Raw genomic sequence first — 16,437 nt, forward strand, 5'->3', positions numbered from 1 at the left:
CAAATCTGAAACGGATTGCTGAGCTGACTTGACAACAATACCAATCAGCATACGGTTCTAAACGCAGCTAAAGAAACGCACGCTCTGACAGTGAAGCAGTCTTGCATTTAACAAAGTCTATTTCATGGTTAACTAAAGTTTTGGCTTCTACAGACCAAATGCACTCACTGAAAAGCAGCAGAAAATTGTTTTCAGGAAGTGACGGATTTTTTACTTTATTAGAACTTGGCTAATTACACAGAATATTCTGTTTGTATACCTTTACTACAAAGAGACATATTATACTTCTGGTAAACAGCTAAGATCAAGAAGAAAAACAGGTAAAAACAAAATGCTTACCTTCCCAAGTGGTCCAAATGCAAAGAGGCCAAGGTCTTCATAAGAAGTAACAGCTGTTAATAAGAAAAAAAAGTTAAAATATTTGAAGCTTCACACTCCCTTAAGATCTCTAGTTTTGCCCTTTTTTCTTAAAGGGCAAACAATTAAGGAGAGAATTCAAAAAGTATTTTATAATATTTTACATTTATGAGACAGCTTTTATATACACCTGCACTCCTGTTACAAAATAGAGCTACGTATGCTCAATTATCCACAGATTCTCCAGAAATTGAAATCATTATAATATTAAAAAATTGAAGTATTACAAGAAATGAAACAAAATAAAAACTTTGATGGAAAATTGCCTTCTCCTGGAGATTTTTTCAAATGGTACTATAAGTGAATGATTCCGGAATTAGCCTCACCAATTAAATGTAAACTATTTCCATATCTTATTTGCTAAAATGTTACACTTTTTTTTAAAATGAAGAAGACAATATAGAACCCGTCTTCATCGTTCCATGACTATAAACGTCAATCATAACCTTGCCAGGTTTTTAAAAACTCAACACCTTCAGTTCTCCTGGAAATTAGTAGTAAGCACCCTCCTTGGCTGAGATCTGCTAAAAAAATAAAACATCCCAAAACAAAACAAAACTGCACCTGACTTATATAATCACATTAAAATAGTCAACGGTTTCCTGTATGCTTTTGTTGAGCTTTAACTGAAGCTCCCTTCTAATACCACTAGTAACTCAAAACAATCCCTTCTCAGAAAGAAGGAAGTCATACTGAAGTCTTGCATTGTTGCTCTGTAGTTTGTTATTAGAAGCTCAAGGGATATCAAAAAGATGAAAGGTTTCTGAGAAATAGCACTCCCTTTCTCAGTCTATATTAAAAATGGTCCAAAGCTATAAATTCCTCAGAGGGTAAAATTAATCTCAAAAACCACATAATTTTATTGTCGTAACACTTGCTCTCCCGTCTTTGCGGCTGCTTAGTACATTACTGTTTCTACTCCCGTCACATCTTAATTTAAGGCCCAGCCCTGTAATTTGAACTGTTCAGGGCAGACCTTTACACCTGAGTGAAGTCCCACTGAAGTAAATGAAACAAGACATGGGGGAGACAGCCAATTCGCATAGATCAGATGACAGGACTGGAGCCTCAGACTGCCAAGCGCCCAAGCGTAGGCCATTTTATTTCACTGAAGTTCTGCACACGATCAGATGAACGTGCCAGAGAAATAAAATAAAACTTCATTAATCTTCTCATATAGTTTTGTCAAGGGTAGCGTTTCACATTCCTCTCTACTACTGATACCAATATGCCATGACAAAATAAATGAAATGACAAAATGAACGGGCCAGAGTCAGCTCTCAGCATAAACGTTGGAATAACCTTACATCTGCCGTTACGCTGATGTAAGTTATATACAGATTTAATCAAATAAGCAAATAAGCATGTCTTACTGGATTTTACTGTGTATTCTTCTTTTCAATTGATCATGAGAAAGACCGTTTTAGAAGGCCATCCTCAATAACGTTAAAGATCAGCAAAGTTTTAACGCATTTAGGGAAGTGCTGCTTTAACCCCACAGGAACAAACATACAACAAACACATATCAGGAACTATCAATAAAAACGACAAAATTTTCAAAAAAAAAATCTCGAAACAGCCGTAAGAAACCTTAGAGGTATACGTTCTGTAGTAATGCTACTTTTGTAATCAGTTCAGTCCCTTGAACACTGAGGAGGCCTTAATACTTAACCACATCTATTTTTGTACTTTTCAAGAACGCGTGGAGCAAAGCGTTAAGCACTGATGATACAGAGACAAACGTGTTCTGCCAGACTGGCTTGATTTCTCTGATGTTCTTAAAGTTGAATGGAAGTTATCTACTTAAATCCAGAGCAAAATCAACAACTATGGCACTAGCAATATTGAAGACTAACTCATTAAAAAAAAAAAAAAAAGCCACATAACTTTGAAGTACTTCCCATTTAAAATCTCAGTTCCTGTACTCTACAGAATGAATGTAGCTTTTGTCAGTCCTAAACCCTAAAACAAGGTACGCAGTACTGAGTTAACACAGGGAAAAAACACTACGTGAACTAATCCAAATACAACTCTTGACACATTGCAATATTCATTTGCTAAGCCTTTTGGTCAACAGAAACCATTTGATTTTGTTAAAGTCAGTCTACAGCTACATCATCAAAAAACTGAAAAGACTTAAAATTTTTAAGCACTACGACGAAAACGTCCATGCTTACTGAACTCTGGTCTCCAATTAAAACAGAATTATTATTAAAGCTTATTTTTCAGAAGTGTATTTTACAGGTCAGTTCTTTCTCAGGATTACTTTTTATGATTTGAATACCTGAATGAAAAATTTACAAACATTTGCAAAGGTTTTTTCCTCACCCTTTAAATTTTAATATTAAAGAATAAATTTAGAAAAACAACTAAAATTTCTTTCTAATTTCTTACTGTGGATTAAGCTCATAGCACTGTTCACAATTGCATGCATGTTTTATAAAGAAGAAAAATGTTTATTTGCTCTGGAAGGCATTTTACACAAACAATTAAACAGATTTTACCTTGTAAACGCACAAGTCATTTCTCACTTTTTAAGACTTAACGTCCCAAGGAAAAACCTAGAACGTTATCTAACACGAAATTGTTATATAATGGTTATATATATTTGTTCATAAGAATTATTGTAAATATAATTTGACAGAGATCATTAAAAAAACCCAAGCCACAGAATTCCATAAATTTAATTCCAGCAGACACATCTAGACATAGTCCTAGTGCCAGTATGATTCTGTCAACATTAGACGATTACTAATTTTTAACTGTAAAGTGCTAGTTTCAGACAGGAGAAATACTTCACCCCGTCATTTCAGTGGTATCCCTTGATTTTAAATGCGTCCATTTAAAAATGCTTTCTTGATGTGGAATGTCACCTCCGGACAATAATTGAGGAGTTGAACCATTTTTATATCTTAGGCCCTTAAAAGTCCATAACATGGAAAATTTTCTTACTTCAAAAAGCTTGTCTTTATAGTTCTCCCTCTCCTTTGCCCTCTCCCTGCTAGTTCTTTCGCAAGGAGTTGTTTAATTATTATTTTAACAGAAAACAACAAAATATCTCATAGTCCCTATATGATACAGTACTTTTAAGCCTCAGATGAGAGATGCTCAAATATCATTTAAAAAAAAAAATATCTCAAGCTCCCCCTCATTTCTTGCTTCTTCCGTTTCTCTAACTATTTATTTCAGGTCATGATTCCTTTCTAATAAGCAGAGTTCCAAGAGGAAAAAAAGATTACCAAAGACTAGTTCCAAATCATCAAGCAGCCAACAATATCATACACAAAAGTAACCCTACCTCTGAAGAATTTTTTTTTAAGAATGTATGAAGAAGATCATTCAACAGGTGAAGACAGGAGCAGCAGATCTGAGAAGAATCTGGAAGCAATCATCTGACATACCAATAGCTACAGACAACAAAGTCAAAAAGGAAAGAAACAGAAGCTTTCTCCCACCACCTTTGAAAAGAGAGGAAAAGAGATGAGACAGAAACAATAATCAGGTGACTGAAAGAGACTGAGACTTCCTGCTATAGCATGATCTTTATGTTCCTAGAAAAAGGAACCAGCCAGTTTTTTTGCTAACAATTTAAAGAAGCAAGAATTAAAACATTAGCAGCAAATTCGTTTCCATATTTTAGAATCTATTCTTTGAACATTCCCAAAGCAGCGTAATTTCAATCTAAGGATTGCAATATGACTTCTCATCCAATGTCAAAAACGCCGCAAGGAAACACATCTATAAAGTGTCACCGGAATTACAATAAATCAATATGACGACCAAAACTGAAAGGTATCCATTTCACATACTGAACAAATATGTATTATAAGCAGAATACAAGTCTGCTGTTTTATTGCTCTTAAACCTTTGTTGTACGCAACAGTAAGACTACCTATGCAGATAAGCACACACTAAAGCAGTAGGACCCAACTAGCACTAAAATAGTTTTTGCTACGGAAATACAGGATCTTTCATTTTGAAAAGATGAGAGAGGCACTTTGAGAAAAATAAAACTAGGAACTAGTTAGTTTGCCATTTATTTTTCCTAAGAAGTTTCAAAAATACATTTTTTATGTCAAATAACAATCACGAAAAACTTAAAATATTTCAACATTAGTGAATTAGATTCAACAATTTGTTAATGTGCTGTTAATTGTAACAATTGTACTAGGTCATGTCTTTGTGATACAGGTGAAGATAAATCCTTTTCACTTACCAGTCTGAGTGCACATACTGAGCAGAAGAAATACAGAGTAAGAAGCAAGGCTGGCAACAATCAGCAACAAGATACTAAAAATAAAAAATTTAAGACATTTTTAAAGTACACTGCACTTCTGTCTTTAAGAATGATTCTTTTGCAAGAAATAACTTATCACAACACAGGATTTCCTCATTTTAAGGCTCATATCTGCTGACCATGGTTCATACAGTCCCTGACCTTCCCAGCACGTGCTAAGTTCCAGCACTTCTTCTACTGTTATTTGCAGCAGAGTGTATCATGTACTACATGGGGCAAGGACCTGATATATGAACTTCATGGACATAAACGGAGGAGTTGCTCTGTGTGTGTGTGTGTGCACGCATGTGTACGTACACACGTATAAATATTTAAAAATACGTATCCCTTTTAAGTGAACTTAATGCTTAGCAAACGGTTAGTTCTGGCAGTTCTGGATACTTTGGTCCTGTTATCCACAGGTTAGTATGTACAACCGGCCAAAGTGCAAGCTGATCCACGTTTTTCAAATATGTGGCCATCCTGTCCCAGAAAGCTGCACTTCTAGAACTGAAGGACACAGATATATCTACGCTACAGAAGTGCTATCTATGAGGAGTAATGGCCAGTCAATTGCCACCATGTGGCAATTTAAGGCAATGTCTGGGCAGTACTTGCATGAGGCCAGATTTGAATGAGTAGCTCAAAATGCCAGAAACACAAGCTATTTGTTTCTCCCTCCGTCTTCACGCAGCAGTCTGAGGAAAAGCAAGGTCGGCTCCATGTGGAGCTACACGCTGAGCTTAAGAACAGCTAAAGGCAAGACTACAAACTTACCTGAAGCCCATGATCCCTGTGTTGGCCATAGCATAGGATAACCCAAGTATCCCACTTCCCATGATCGCATTCATTAAGTTAAACACCGAGAAACCGAAGGAAGAGCCACGACTGGGGTGAGCCTGCAAGAAAAGGGAAACAACACGCGGTCAGCGTTGGGAGGCCTCCCGCTCCCGCCCGTTAACCCAAAGCCGAGACCCGCTTTCCGCGCCCCCGGCCGGGACACGCAGGACCGCGGGGACCCGCTCCACGCCCGCACGGGCAACGGCGCCGCAGCCCGCGCCCGGCTCTCCCCGCCCTGCCCCGCACCGAGCCCAGCCGAGCGGGCCGGGCCGGGCCGGGCCGGGCCGGGGGGCTCCCGCCGCCCCCCACAGCTCCGCGCCGGGGCCTGCTCCCCTCAGGGCCGCCTCCCCCCCGCCGCCCCTTCACACGCACGCTGCCCGGCGGCGGCGGCAGCAGCGGGGCGGACTCCGAGCCTTCGTCCGCCGCCTCCTCCTCCTCCTCCTCCTCCTCCTCGCGGGCGGACAGGTACCAGCCCCGCTCGGCGGCGGCGGCAGCGCCGCGCCCGGCCCCCCGCGGCGCCCCCATGGCAGCCCGCTCCGCCTCGCCTCCTCCGGCCCGCGGCGGCGGCGGCGGCGGCGGGGAGGGGAGGGGAGGGGCAGGAGGGGGCGGGGCCACCGCTCCGGCCCCGCCTCCCGCTCGGCCACACGGAGCTGTCGCGGCGGCGATGACGTAGGGGAGTTTGCGCGCGTGCGGCCGGGGCTCGGCATGAGGTGAGGGCGGGGGGCGGCGGTCGCTATGGCGACGGGCGCGGCCTGCGCGCGGCGGCGGCGGCGGCGGCGGCGGCGGCGGCGGGGGGTCCTGCTGTGGAGAGGCCTGCGCGGAGGGCGGCCGCGCCGGCGGCGGGGGGGAGACGGGGAAAAGGCGCGGGGCGCCTCAGGGCTGTGCGTGAGCTCCCGGCCTCAGCCGCCCGGCGGGCGTGAGGGATGCCGCGTGTGGTTGCGAGGCGGTGGGGAGGGGAGAGGGAGGCGGGAGCCCCGGCTAGGAGCGGGGAGGGAGGAAGGGAGGGAGGGCGGCTCTGCTAGGCCTCGGGCCCAGCTGGGCTCCTGGAGAGCAGCAGGCCGCGCCGCTGGTTACCCCGAGGGAGAGGCAGCGGCTGTGCCTCGGGCGGGAGAGCTGGTTCCCCGTCCGCCCCAGGTCTGCCTCTCCCCCACCTACCTACTCCCAGTCTGAAAAGACAAAACTTGCCGAGCGGTCGGGAGAAACGTCGGCTTCGCACCCTGCCTAAATCCTCGCTCCCCGACTCGGGGCAGCCAACGCCGAGGAAGAGCGGTTGGGCCTCTCTGGACCGTTTCTGTAACCCAGTGAGCCGTTTAAAGAAGACTCAAGCCACTTTTCAAGTCACCCTCTCATGAAGGAGCTAGGGAGACCTATGCAGCCGCTTGAACAGGCCTTACTAATGCTTCCCTGTACCTTCAGGAGAACTCTGCCTTTGATCCAGTCTTCTTGGCAAGCGGCGTAGCTCACGCAGCAGCAGCATGGCAGAGCGTGTAACCCTTACGCAGGAGCAAACCAGAGGGTAGGGGGCAGAAATCACTAGAGTGGTTGTGACCCCTATTGCTAATAACTGTTTTCTAGCAACCACTGCTTGGTAACCGATTTTATCCAGAGAAAGAAAGGCTGCAACAGTAAGATCAAGACAGTAGACTTTTTTGGGGTTGTTTTTTTTTTTTCATTTGACTTACTGGGATTAATATCACATTTAACAGAACAAAGAGAGATCATTGTGTTTTGGCAAGAGAGCACTAAAGTTAGCTAATGTTTAAGTTTAAAAATACATTTGCAAAAGGACAGAAATTTGTAGTATATAATTCATAATCAGGAGCTTTACAAAACTATTGTGGATTATTTGATACAAATGGAAACTCTAGTTTAAGAGAACAGCAAATCCATGTGATTTGCAGCCTTTTTAGTGGAATGATTACATAATGTCTATAAAATGAATAATTTCTCTTCTAGGACTTTATGGAGATTTGGATACTCTGCCAGACTACTGAAAACTAATCATTTTAGGACAGCTGCATCAAATACATCATTTCCAGCGGTTTGGATGCTATTGGCGCAATATTCTGGCAGAATACCTGGACCCTTTGTAGTAATTCAAAGAAATAGTTTCTTTACAATGCCTGAAACCGTAGAGGATAAAGGTAACCTAGAACTGTATTCGCCACCTCCTAAAGTGCGTGGAATGACAGAACTCAATAGAGAAGCTTTCAAGAGGACAGTTGTTGTTCCAGTTCTTAAAGTTAAGAAAGAAATAATAAGTACTTTGTTGAAGTCCTTAAAACATACGGTGCTACAGCGGCCTGGTCTAAAACGAGTGGTTGAAGATCCAGAAGATGAGAACAACAGACTCCTTATATTGGATCCCCATAAAATAGCAGAATTCTCACTGGGAGAATCAGAACAAGAGGTATTAAAACAGCTTAATATTCCTCCTGAGGTGTGCAAGTATGACTTGGAGCTGACTTATGACAATTTCAAGTCAGAGGAGATCCTACGAGCAGTCCTTCCTGAAGGTCAAGATGTCACCTCTGGATTTAGCCGTGTTGGCCACATAGCACATTTGAATCTTAGAGATCATCAGCTACCTTACAGACATCTGATTGGTAGGTAAAACAACTGTTCTCAAAAAAGAATTTGTATTCCCAAAGGTATTTCAAGCAATCGTTCTATCTATAAGTTATTAATTGTACAAATAAAACTTTAGTCATCTTTATTGCTTTAAAATTTTTACTATACATAGCCTTGTATTTAAAATTGATGCTTTACCTGTACACAGAAGACACAATTCTGTCCTCTTACAGTAGCTGAGCTTTGGATCAGTGTAACGTATTTGCCTGAGAAAGATCAGATAACAACCCTGAAAGATTAGAGGGAGGTTGTTCAAACAAATGCTTGCTTTTGTAAATGTAATTGTAAACTACTGTGTTTATGTATTTTATAGAACATTGAAAGGTTGCAGTGCCTTAAACTGAATATTTGTTTACTCTCTCGTTCAGGCCAGGTTATAATTGACAAGAATCCAGGAGTCACCTGTGTAGTGAATAAAACCAGTATTATTGACAACACTTACAGAAATTTTCAAATGGAAGTGCTAGCTGGAGAGAGCAACCTGGTAACCAAGGTACGTGGGGTTTTTTTCCCCCCTACTGTCTTAAATCTAATATGCTAAAAACCAAAAACATAACTGGAAAGAAAATGTGATGAAAAATCACTATTAAAAACACTCCTTTGCTTGCTGACCCTTCTGACACCCTTTTTAGAATGTAAGAATTGGCAGTTACTTTTACATTCATTTCTCCTTGTCTGTCGAATGAAATCACAGCTGTAGGGATCACAAGTATTCTTTCAAGTACATAGCATAGGTTTTACTGAGAGGTAAAAGCAGCTAAAGTAAAGGTTTCTTACAGAGGTACTAATTACATGCTTTGGGTGTGTTTTTGGTGATCTTTTTTTTTATTTGCTTTTTATCCAAAGGCAAAATGTTTAGTGCGTTTGCTCTAGGAAAATGCTGTATCTTAATTTCATGAAGCATTGTACAGTGGCTGGTACAGAACATCAGACCCAGTGTTTGCCACTTACTGACTTTGCAACTTAGGCAAGAGTTTGCCCATGCCTGTTTCCTTTTCTGTCAGCAACAACACAAAACCTCACTTCTCTTCTACTCTGAGATTTTTGAGGTGAAAGAATTATTTTCTAACTGCTAAGTATTCCTCATAATGAGTTTCTTGGATTTAGCTGGAAATTTGGACACTGAGGTGGCCAAAAAATACTTTTCCTAGCTGTTAGCGCTCTCATTCGTTTAGAAGAGAGACCACTCGACTGCTAAAGAAAAATGTTGAATAGCTTGCTAGCATAGAACTATACGTGCAGAAGAAAAGGCATTTGAATTGTCAAGTCAGAAGTGACAATCAAATATTATGCAGATGGTATTAGCTCATTAAGCACACATCTAGTATACTGCTGAGCTGCAAACTGCAGAATGTATAATACAGTTTAGTATGTTTCTTTCTGGCAAAGCAAATGATGCAGATTTGGATTGTACATTACTTTATTTTAGAGTAACCCAAAGGAAAAATTTCAAGTGGTAGTGGAAAGTGAGTATTATCTTGCATCCCCCTCTCATCTGACTAAATACCATTTCTTCTTTAGGTCTTTTCTTAACCTGTTGGTCATCCCAAAGTTCTGGTTTGAATTAGTTTCCAAGATTCTGTCACCTTGAGAGACAAAATGTAGTATTTGTTAAAACTGCAGAACTGGCTCTTGATGGCTCTTTGGATTTGGCTGAGTGCTGCCATTCTTGTGCTGTTATCGTTCTCGGACGCTTATTTACTATGCAGACGCTAGGCTAAGGAGGGCTTGAGGCATCTTCCCAAGGTCTGTTTTCAATAAAGTAGTTGTCAGCCAGCCACAAAGCTCTTGCAAAGCCTCCGATTTTTTTTTTTATGATCATTTTAAGTTGCTGCTTTATTTCCACCTGGTGATTGAGACGTGCATAAGCCAGCCATCTGGACTGACAGTTAGAACATTCCTTATGGCTATTTCTGATGAGTAGACCTGTTTATACAAGATTCATGTGTACTATTAATGGGACAAATGTCAATGTACACATTACCTTTTGATAAAGTACCGTGTTTCTTAGCTGTCTTAATTACTGATATTGCTTAAACATGTCTGGAATGTGAACATGGAGGCTTAAACAAATGTTTTGGACTTTCAGGTCAAAGAAAATAATATTGCATATGAATTGGACTTCTCAAAAGTCTACTGGAATCCCCGTCTTTCCACAGAGCATGGCCGTATTGTTGAGCTTTTAAAGCCTGGTGATGTTCTTTTCGATGTCTTTGCTGGGATTGGACCTTTTGCTATTCCAGCAGCAAAGAAAAAGTGCCGTGTATTTGCAAATGATCTCAATCCTGAATCCTACAACTGGCTTCTGCACAACTGTAAACTAAACAAAGTATACAACAAGATAAAAGCATTCAACATGGATGGCAGGGACTTTCTTCTGGGGCCAGTTAGAGAAGAACTAAGTAAAGAGTTCCCACTTCAAACAAAAGAACAGAAAACCTCTTTTCATATAGTCATGAATTTGCCAGCTTTGGCTCTTGAATTTCTAGATGTTTTCAGACATCTCTTAGTTGGAGAGCCACGCAGCACCGCTGTGCTCCCCACGGTGCACTGCTACGCTTTCTCCAAACATGATGACCCAGCCAAAGATATTCAAGAACGAGCTGAGGCTTCACTGGGAACCTCCTTAGATGGACGCTGTTCTACTTACCTGGTTAGAAATGTTGCACCGAACAAGGAGATGATGTGCATTAGTTTCCAGATTCCAGCTGATGTCCTATACAAGAGGCCCTGCCCTGCTGAAGGTAAAGAACAATCCTCCCAAACAGTGTTCATTTTTCAGGCTACATCTTTTGCTTTTTCAGGCTGGTTCCCACGTTTTCAGTGCTGTGGGCCACTTCAGCTGTGTGACAGCAATTCTCTACTGTGGTGTGAGCGTGGAGGACTAAAGGCCTGCATGTCTGCAGCAGCTGGGGGGCTTCATGCGCTGTCAGTAACAGTGGTCCTCTCTGATCCCAGCATGAGCCCCAGTGGAAGAAGCAGTGGACTGGATAGGATCATCCCACAGGCTATAATCCAGACCGTTATGCCTTAGATAGCATGTTGGGGGAGGACAGGGTATCTAACATCCAGCATACGTTTGATTTAGCCAAATATTTAAGAACTGGGGCTCACCTTTTACCTGAGGTAGCATGGCTTACTTCCAACTTAGTGGTGTCAGTTCTGACCTTCTTCCTTATGCTTACATGGACTCAGTTTAGACCTGGATTCTCTACATCAGCAGAATCAGGTTATGTATAGTTTAATTGGGAAATACAAATATCTTTAGATACTTTTTTTTTTTTTTTTGAAGTCATTCAGTTCTTTGTATTTGTAGTATTTGTAGAAGTAGTATTTGTAGAAACTGGTTGGTTTCAGTGAAATTGAGCTTTGCACCATATGATGAGTGGGGAGAGGGAGACTTTCAGCCTGCAGTTGCACAGACTCGATAGAGGAAAGGAGGTTTTGGTAAGGTTTTAATGCTATGAAATTTATTTTTATGCTATTACTGGGTAGCGCTGAGATGTAGGTCAATGAGGGGTTTTTTTAAAGTTTGTTTTGGCACTTAGTAAAGAAAAGATTCCCTGTTATTGCCTTCGCAGTTTTCATTTGTAACGGTTAATCCTGACTTTAACTCATCTCTTCCTGATAAGTCTCTTAAGTATTACATGGTTTATGGTTTAGTTCAGAATCTGTTTATTGTACACTAAGCTTACTTTTTTGAACCTTCTTCCAGAGAAACCAGCCTCTAAACGTCTGCGTACCAGCAAAGATTTTTCTGAAGAGAAGTTATTGAGTTGAAGACTAGAATTATGGTAACTATCTTATTAGTTTGCATAAGGTATACTTAGGATACCTCTAGTCCACCCCTTAAATTATTTGAACCATGCTTGTGTTACTGACTTTAGATGTAGAGATGCGTAATGCACTTTACATCTTTCCTTGGTCAGCATTTGTTTCCTGCATTTTCTTTTTCTTAGTTGTGGGATCAATAATCAGACTGAAATTGTTCTTCTTACAAAGAATAAAACTTTGCCCTTTTTTAATAAATATTTTCTGGTACTTTTCTGTTATTTCATACCCCATGATAATTCAGTAACACAGATGGGGATAGTTTTTTTGCTGCAGTTCTATTTTGATAATTTGCAGTTTGTAGCAGGACATACCTTAATGCTAACGCAAGTAAGGTATGAATGGTGAAGACATTGCTTTTTATGTTTTGTAGGACTTAGGAAATAACCTTTGTTACAGTGTAGCATGGGATTCTCTTCGACCAGCAGGTTTAGTGTTTGAGAATACTGGATTATTGTAAGCAGATGCACAAACAGCTCTTCTGTAAGCAAGATAATCTTTCAAAAACTTGCTCCAAGTTACAAAAAGGTCTAAGTAACCACACATTCTTGTGCCTGGGCTTTTGGAGTAATAAATACTGTTTTTAACACTAAGTGATTTAGTTAGTTTACTGACTAATGCCCACCACTGCATGTGCTCCTGTGCTGCCCTGTGGGTTGCCCATAAACGCTTGCAAAGCTGCTTTTGTTCTTCATAAGCGTGGTTGTGATAAGGCCTTTGACCATTCAGGAATGATGCAGTCACCCTGTCCTTTGAGCTAACGCTCCTGTGTGTTTTATGTGACAGAGCCTGCACATCCCTTTGACTTCTAACAGTCCATTGTGTATTGGTTTGTGGTCCAAGCTTAGGGCTTCCTGGCCCTGTTACTTTTCAGAAACCATGGTTTCATCACCATTTTTTTGCTGTTAGGCAAGTCAGCTGTGTAACTGTGATTTTCAGCAGTACATGACTAAAGGAGCCCAGAGCAGGGAAGAGGGATTTTTAGCACTTAAAAGTTCTGCTCACTTTATTTAAAGTAGCAGTTGCATTTAATCCTTAACAGCTTAACTTTGGTTTGCTTACAAGTCAATGGATTATGTTTAACTACACTCAAAACTATGTTTTCCCATACTGTGTGTAGTTACTGCTTTTACATATGGACATTCCACTTCAAATAGCAAAAGGTTTAATGTGCACGCACAAGTTGCATGAGTATATTTAAATGACATGTAGTAATGCATAAGCAATTTTGCATTCATTAGGGTAATAAGTTAAAGCTTTATAAACTGAACAGAAACCAAGTCATAGGAGAGGTGTACCTTTAGCAGGCAGGGTGAGGAACAGTATAGCTTCCCTTTACTATTCCTCAATGTCATGTAAAGCAAACATTGACAGAGATGCCCAAACACCCAGTTTCTAACCCTAAGGCAGCATAGGAGACCCGCTAACATCAGGGAGGACTAAGTTTTTGCTTGTTTCATGTCCCTGCCCCCGCCAGATCCCTGCCCTCCCAACGTTTCACTCTTCTTAGACTTCAGAACAAAGCTGAAAATTTTGTTTCCCCTCTCTCCCATAACAGTAGCTTTGTCTTCCCTCCCCTTAGCAGTGGTTCTGCCACCTTTCATGCTCCCTGCAATATGCCGTTCTGCCCCAGCCAGAGCTGTAGCTTAAAACCGCCTGCCTGCCAAGACTCCCTTGTTGCTGCTGCTCCCTCCTGGGGTCCAGAGCTGAATCAGAGAGGGACTGCAGCTATCGTAGGTGTCCTTGGAACAGGAGGCATGCTGCCAGGCATTTATGATACAGGAAATGATGAACTCTCACCGCTTCTGGCATCGAGAGGAAAAAATCTGAAATAGGTCTGGCAATGATGGCAGCCATCTACCATGAAGTAAGGAATGGCTAAATGAAGGGCATGGAAACTTTTAGGCCCCACAGGTGAGAGGAGAAGAGGAAGGGCCCTTAGAGGCAGCAGGCAAAAAGCAGCACTCGTGTCTCGGGGGCTACGCTACAAGAGGCTGCAAGTGCTGAGAGGGGTCTCTGACAGGTTCTGCATGGTTGAGTCCTACAACACCCAGCCACAAGGCTCTCTGTCTAAGGTCAGGCCACCTCTACACCTCAGCCTTCTGTGTAATGTTACCTGTCGACATCTCTTCTGGGCACAAACAATAGGATTTCAGAGAAAGGGAAATGGAAATTTTGGCATCTCCCTCCCCCTTCCTTAATAAAGGAAGCACCAGGTCTGGAATAAAGCTTATTCTTCACTTTATTACAAGTTAGAAAAAAAAAAAATACATTCATTTACTACACTCTTCAGAGCAATATTTAACAACCATTAACAGATGACCCATCAGAAGTGGTCCAGGCTCTTCTCTAGAGTTAGTGTTCATTGTCCTGAGCCATTTCCAGTCTCCTGCACTTTATACATATTTGTGGAAACAACTAACCCTGAGACAGGACCCTCATCTCTGCTGCAACTGGTCTGTCTTCCACTACGTAGTAGAAAGAGAGGGAAAGGAAGATGCAAGAGGAGCAGACTGAATGGCAAGGATCATCCCAAAAGCCAGACAAAGGGATGTTCAAGTCCAAAAAAGCTCCTGAGTACTTGACAGAAAACTTGCAAACAGAGCTGAATAGGAAGAAACGAAACCAATTTTGACTTAGTTTTCATGAACTGGCCTTGTTTCAAGGCCTCTTAGGGTGCTTCTACAGGAACTAGGTTGAACAGTTCTCAGCTAAAGATTGTGCTTCCATTTTCTGGACAAAGGTAACAAACAAGTGACATCAGGAAGGTTCTTTCATATGAGTTGTGTCAGCACAGTTCAGGGTTTCATCTCATCCAGCTGGCAGGAGAAGAAAAACCACTTGTCTGAACTGGGGAAACTAGTTTTATGGGAAGAAAATGTAGGCTTGAATATTGACACTAAATGTTATAATCAAAATGGCATTTAAATGCTTGTGCAAATAAAACCCTGCAATAAGAATAAAACCACAAACTTTAATAAAAAAAAGTCTGGCTTTATTTAAAAAAAATTACAAGTGTATTTCTTTAAACCTCAAACATACACAGCTGAGTTATTCACATCTTCCATTAGATGTGGCTTATTGCTTCAGCCTCCCTCAGCAAAGTGCCGCATGACTAACGAGTTTCCCCCTCCACAAAAATGTATCTACCATTTTACAAAGCTCTTGTGCAGATTTTTTTTTTTCCTTTAACACTTAAACACCACTGGTTTTACAGAGAAAAGTGACTGCAGCTTAAGCCATTGTGCAGATGGCAGCAATTTTACCAAACCTTTGCTGGTTTGACTGGCTTTTCCACGCCGTTCAGTGTCCCTTTATCACAGGCTGATGTACAGCAACTAACTGGGGTGCCAGAAAAGCCCACTGAAAGCATCCTGTAAGGCTCGGTGACAAGCAAGAGAGGAAGTGTAGCCCCCAGCAAGATCCTGTGGAGAGGCGGCTCGAACATGGTTGAGATACCTAAAATAAAGAGAAGCGTTATTTTAGCACAGAAACAAACGTGCCAAATACCTGCATAGGTCACAGTACTGCTGTGAGGCTGCTGTTTGTCACATGAGGCTGCTTTTGGGGAGAAAGGAAAGACAGGTAAGCTGGCCTGCTGCTAAAAGTTGAGAGTCTAATAAATGTGTCAGTCTAAAGTTTCTATTAGTTCAAAAAAAAAAACAGTGACGCTAAGGCCCCTTCAGACAAGCTGCACAACCAGAGTGCTGAAGGACTCTCTCCGGAGTAGGCTGGACGCAATTAAGTGCGCTCACTGGCCTGTATGCGTTTCCTGTGTTTACTGAGTGTGCGTGGGCACGCTCCCCCCCCCGCCATGCTGTAGCTCCTCCTAGACTTGCGCAGTCCCCACCTCCGAAGACGAGGGCAATACAAGCTTTCCTGCGCTCGCCAAGGGAATCAAAGGGCTTCAGCTCTGCCTAGTTAATGCTGGGACCTCTCAAAGGCCAATTGCGCTCATTGTTCTGACGACAGCAGGGCTCAACTTCCTGCTCTCCGGCCTACCTGTATCTGGAGCAAGTCCACTGACACCAGGAAATTACACCAGTGTGAGGCTATCATTAGCATTTTGGCTAATGAAGCCTAGAAACTTTGCCGTTAGGTAAACATCATCGTTATTTTGCAGAGGCATCTTAATTTTACACCAAACCGCCCAGACCAAATCTGAGCCAACGACCTGAAGCTGAAACATGCCACATCTGTTGGCACCTCCTCAAGCTCTCGGCCCCCCCTCAGCCCCTTTCGGAGAGCTCAAATGAAGTTATCGTGCGCGCTGAGAGCTCCCGCCAAAGGCGCCTGCTCCATGGGGCTTGAATACTTTCATTCAATGCTGTAACTCTAATTCTTCAATCCCACATAAGAGACAGACAGAAGAGCAAATTCTCAGCTAGAGGTTTGCACCAAGAGCCCATCAAGTACAAAAAAGACAGAGGCTCTAGCCTAAC

At 42.1% G+C, this 16,437-nt stretch overlaps 3 protein-coding genes across 9 annotated transcripts in view; 1 reads left to right on the top strand and 2 right to left on the bottom strand.

Moving 5' to 3' along the window:
* The window catches only part of SLC38A6 (solute carrier family 38 member 6), a 48,083-nt gene extending 41,991 nt beyond the window's left edge, over positions 1–6,092 (bottom strand). For all 3 annotated transcript variants that reach the window (XR_011141705.1, XM_068947368.1, XM_068947367.1), the window contains exons 1-4: positions 5,906–6,092; positions 5,471–5,592; positions 4,634–4,707; positions 340–392 (exon numbers count right to left, since the gene is read on the bottom strand). Coding sequence is in view for 2 of the 3 variants with exons in the window: in XM_068947368.1 (XP_068803469.1) it covers positions 340–392; positions 4,634–4,707; positions 5,471–5,592; positions 5,906–6,058 (402 nt within the window). In the remaining variant the exon portion in view is untranslated. The remainder of the gene's footprint in view (positions 1–339; positions 393–4,633; positions 4,708–5,470; positions 5,593–5,905) is intronic.
* Positions 6,093–6,158: 66 nt separating this feature from the next.
* Positions 6,159–15,004, top strand: TRMT5 (tRNA methyltransferase 5). Of its 5 annotated transcripts, XM_068947369.1 has the most exons (6): positions 6,334–6,414; positions 6,950–7,049; positions 7,490–8,139; positions 8,533–8,657; positions 10,254–10,908; positions 11,880–15,004. In XM_068947369.1, exons 2-6 carry the CDS (start codon positions 7,009–7,011, stop codon positions 11,942–11,944), a joined length of 1,536 nt encoding a protein of 511 aa, XP_068803470.1. In that variant the 5' UTR covers positions 6,334–6,414; positions 6,950–7,008; the 3' UTR covers positions 11,945–15,004. The 5 variants fall into 5 exon arrangements, with proteins under 5 accessions (XP_068803471.1, XP_068803472.1, XP_068803470.1 ...); XM_068947370.1 differs by lacking the exons at positions 6,334–6,414; positions 6,950–7,049 and adding an exon at positions 6,159–6,243; XM_068947371.1 differs by lacking the exon at positions 6,950–7,049 and having other exon boundaries at positions 6,318–6,414.
* The window catches only part of MNAT1 (MNAT1 component of CDK activating kinase), a 128,673-nt gene continuing 126,455 nt past the window's right edge, over positions 14,220–16,437 (bottom strand). Inside the window, exon 8 of the mRNA XM_068947374.1 lies at positions 14,220–15,454. Coding sequence (XP_068803475.1) covers positions 15,334–15,454 — 121 coding nt within the window. The 3' untranslated portion in view covers positions 14,220–15,333. The remainder of the gene's footprint in view (positions 15,455–16,437) is intronic.

This window comes from Struthio camelus, chromosome 5, assembly GCF_040807025.1.
Source record: "Struthio camelus isolate bStrCam1 chromosome 5, bStrCam1.hap1, whole genome shotgun sequence".
Lineage (NCBI taxonomy): Eukaryota > Metazoa > Chordata > Aves > Struthioniformes > Struthionidae > Struthio > Struthio camelus.

Bases quoted from the DNA above. Each gene is read 5' to 3' on its own strand.
- TRMT5 (XM_068947369.1), top strand. From the start codon at position 7,009: ATGGCAGAGCGTGTAACCCTTACGCAGGAGCAAACCAGAGG. The intron at 7,050-7,489 runs GTAGGGGGCAGA...TTTCTCTTCTAG, and splicing joins ACGCAGGAGCAAACCAGAGG to GACTTTATGGAGATTTGGAT. The intron at 8,140-8,532 runs GTAGGTAAAACA...TCTCTCGTTCAG, and splicing joins ACCTTACAGACATCTGATTG to GCCAGGTTATAATTGACAAG.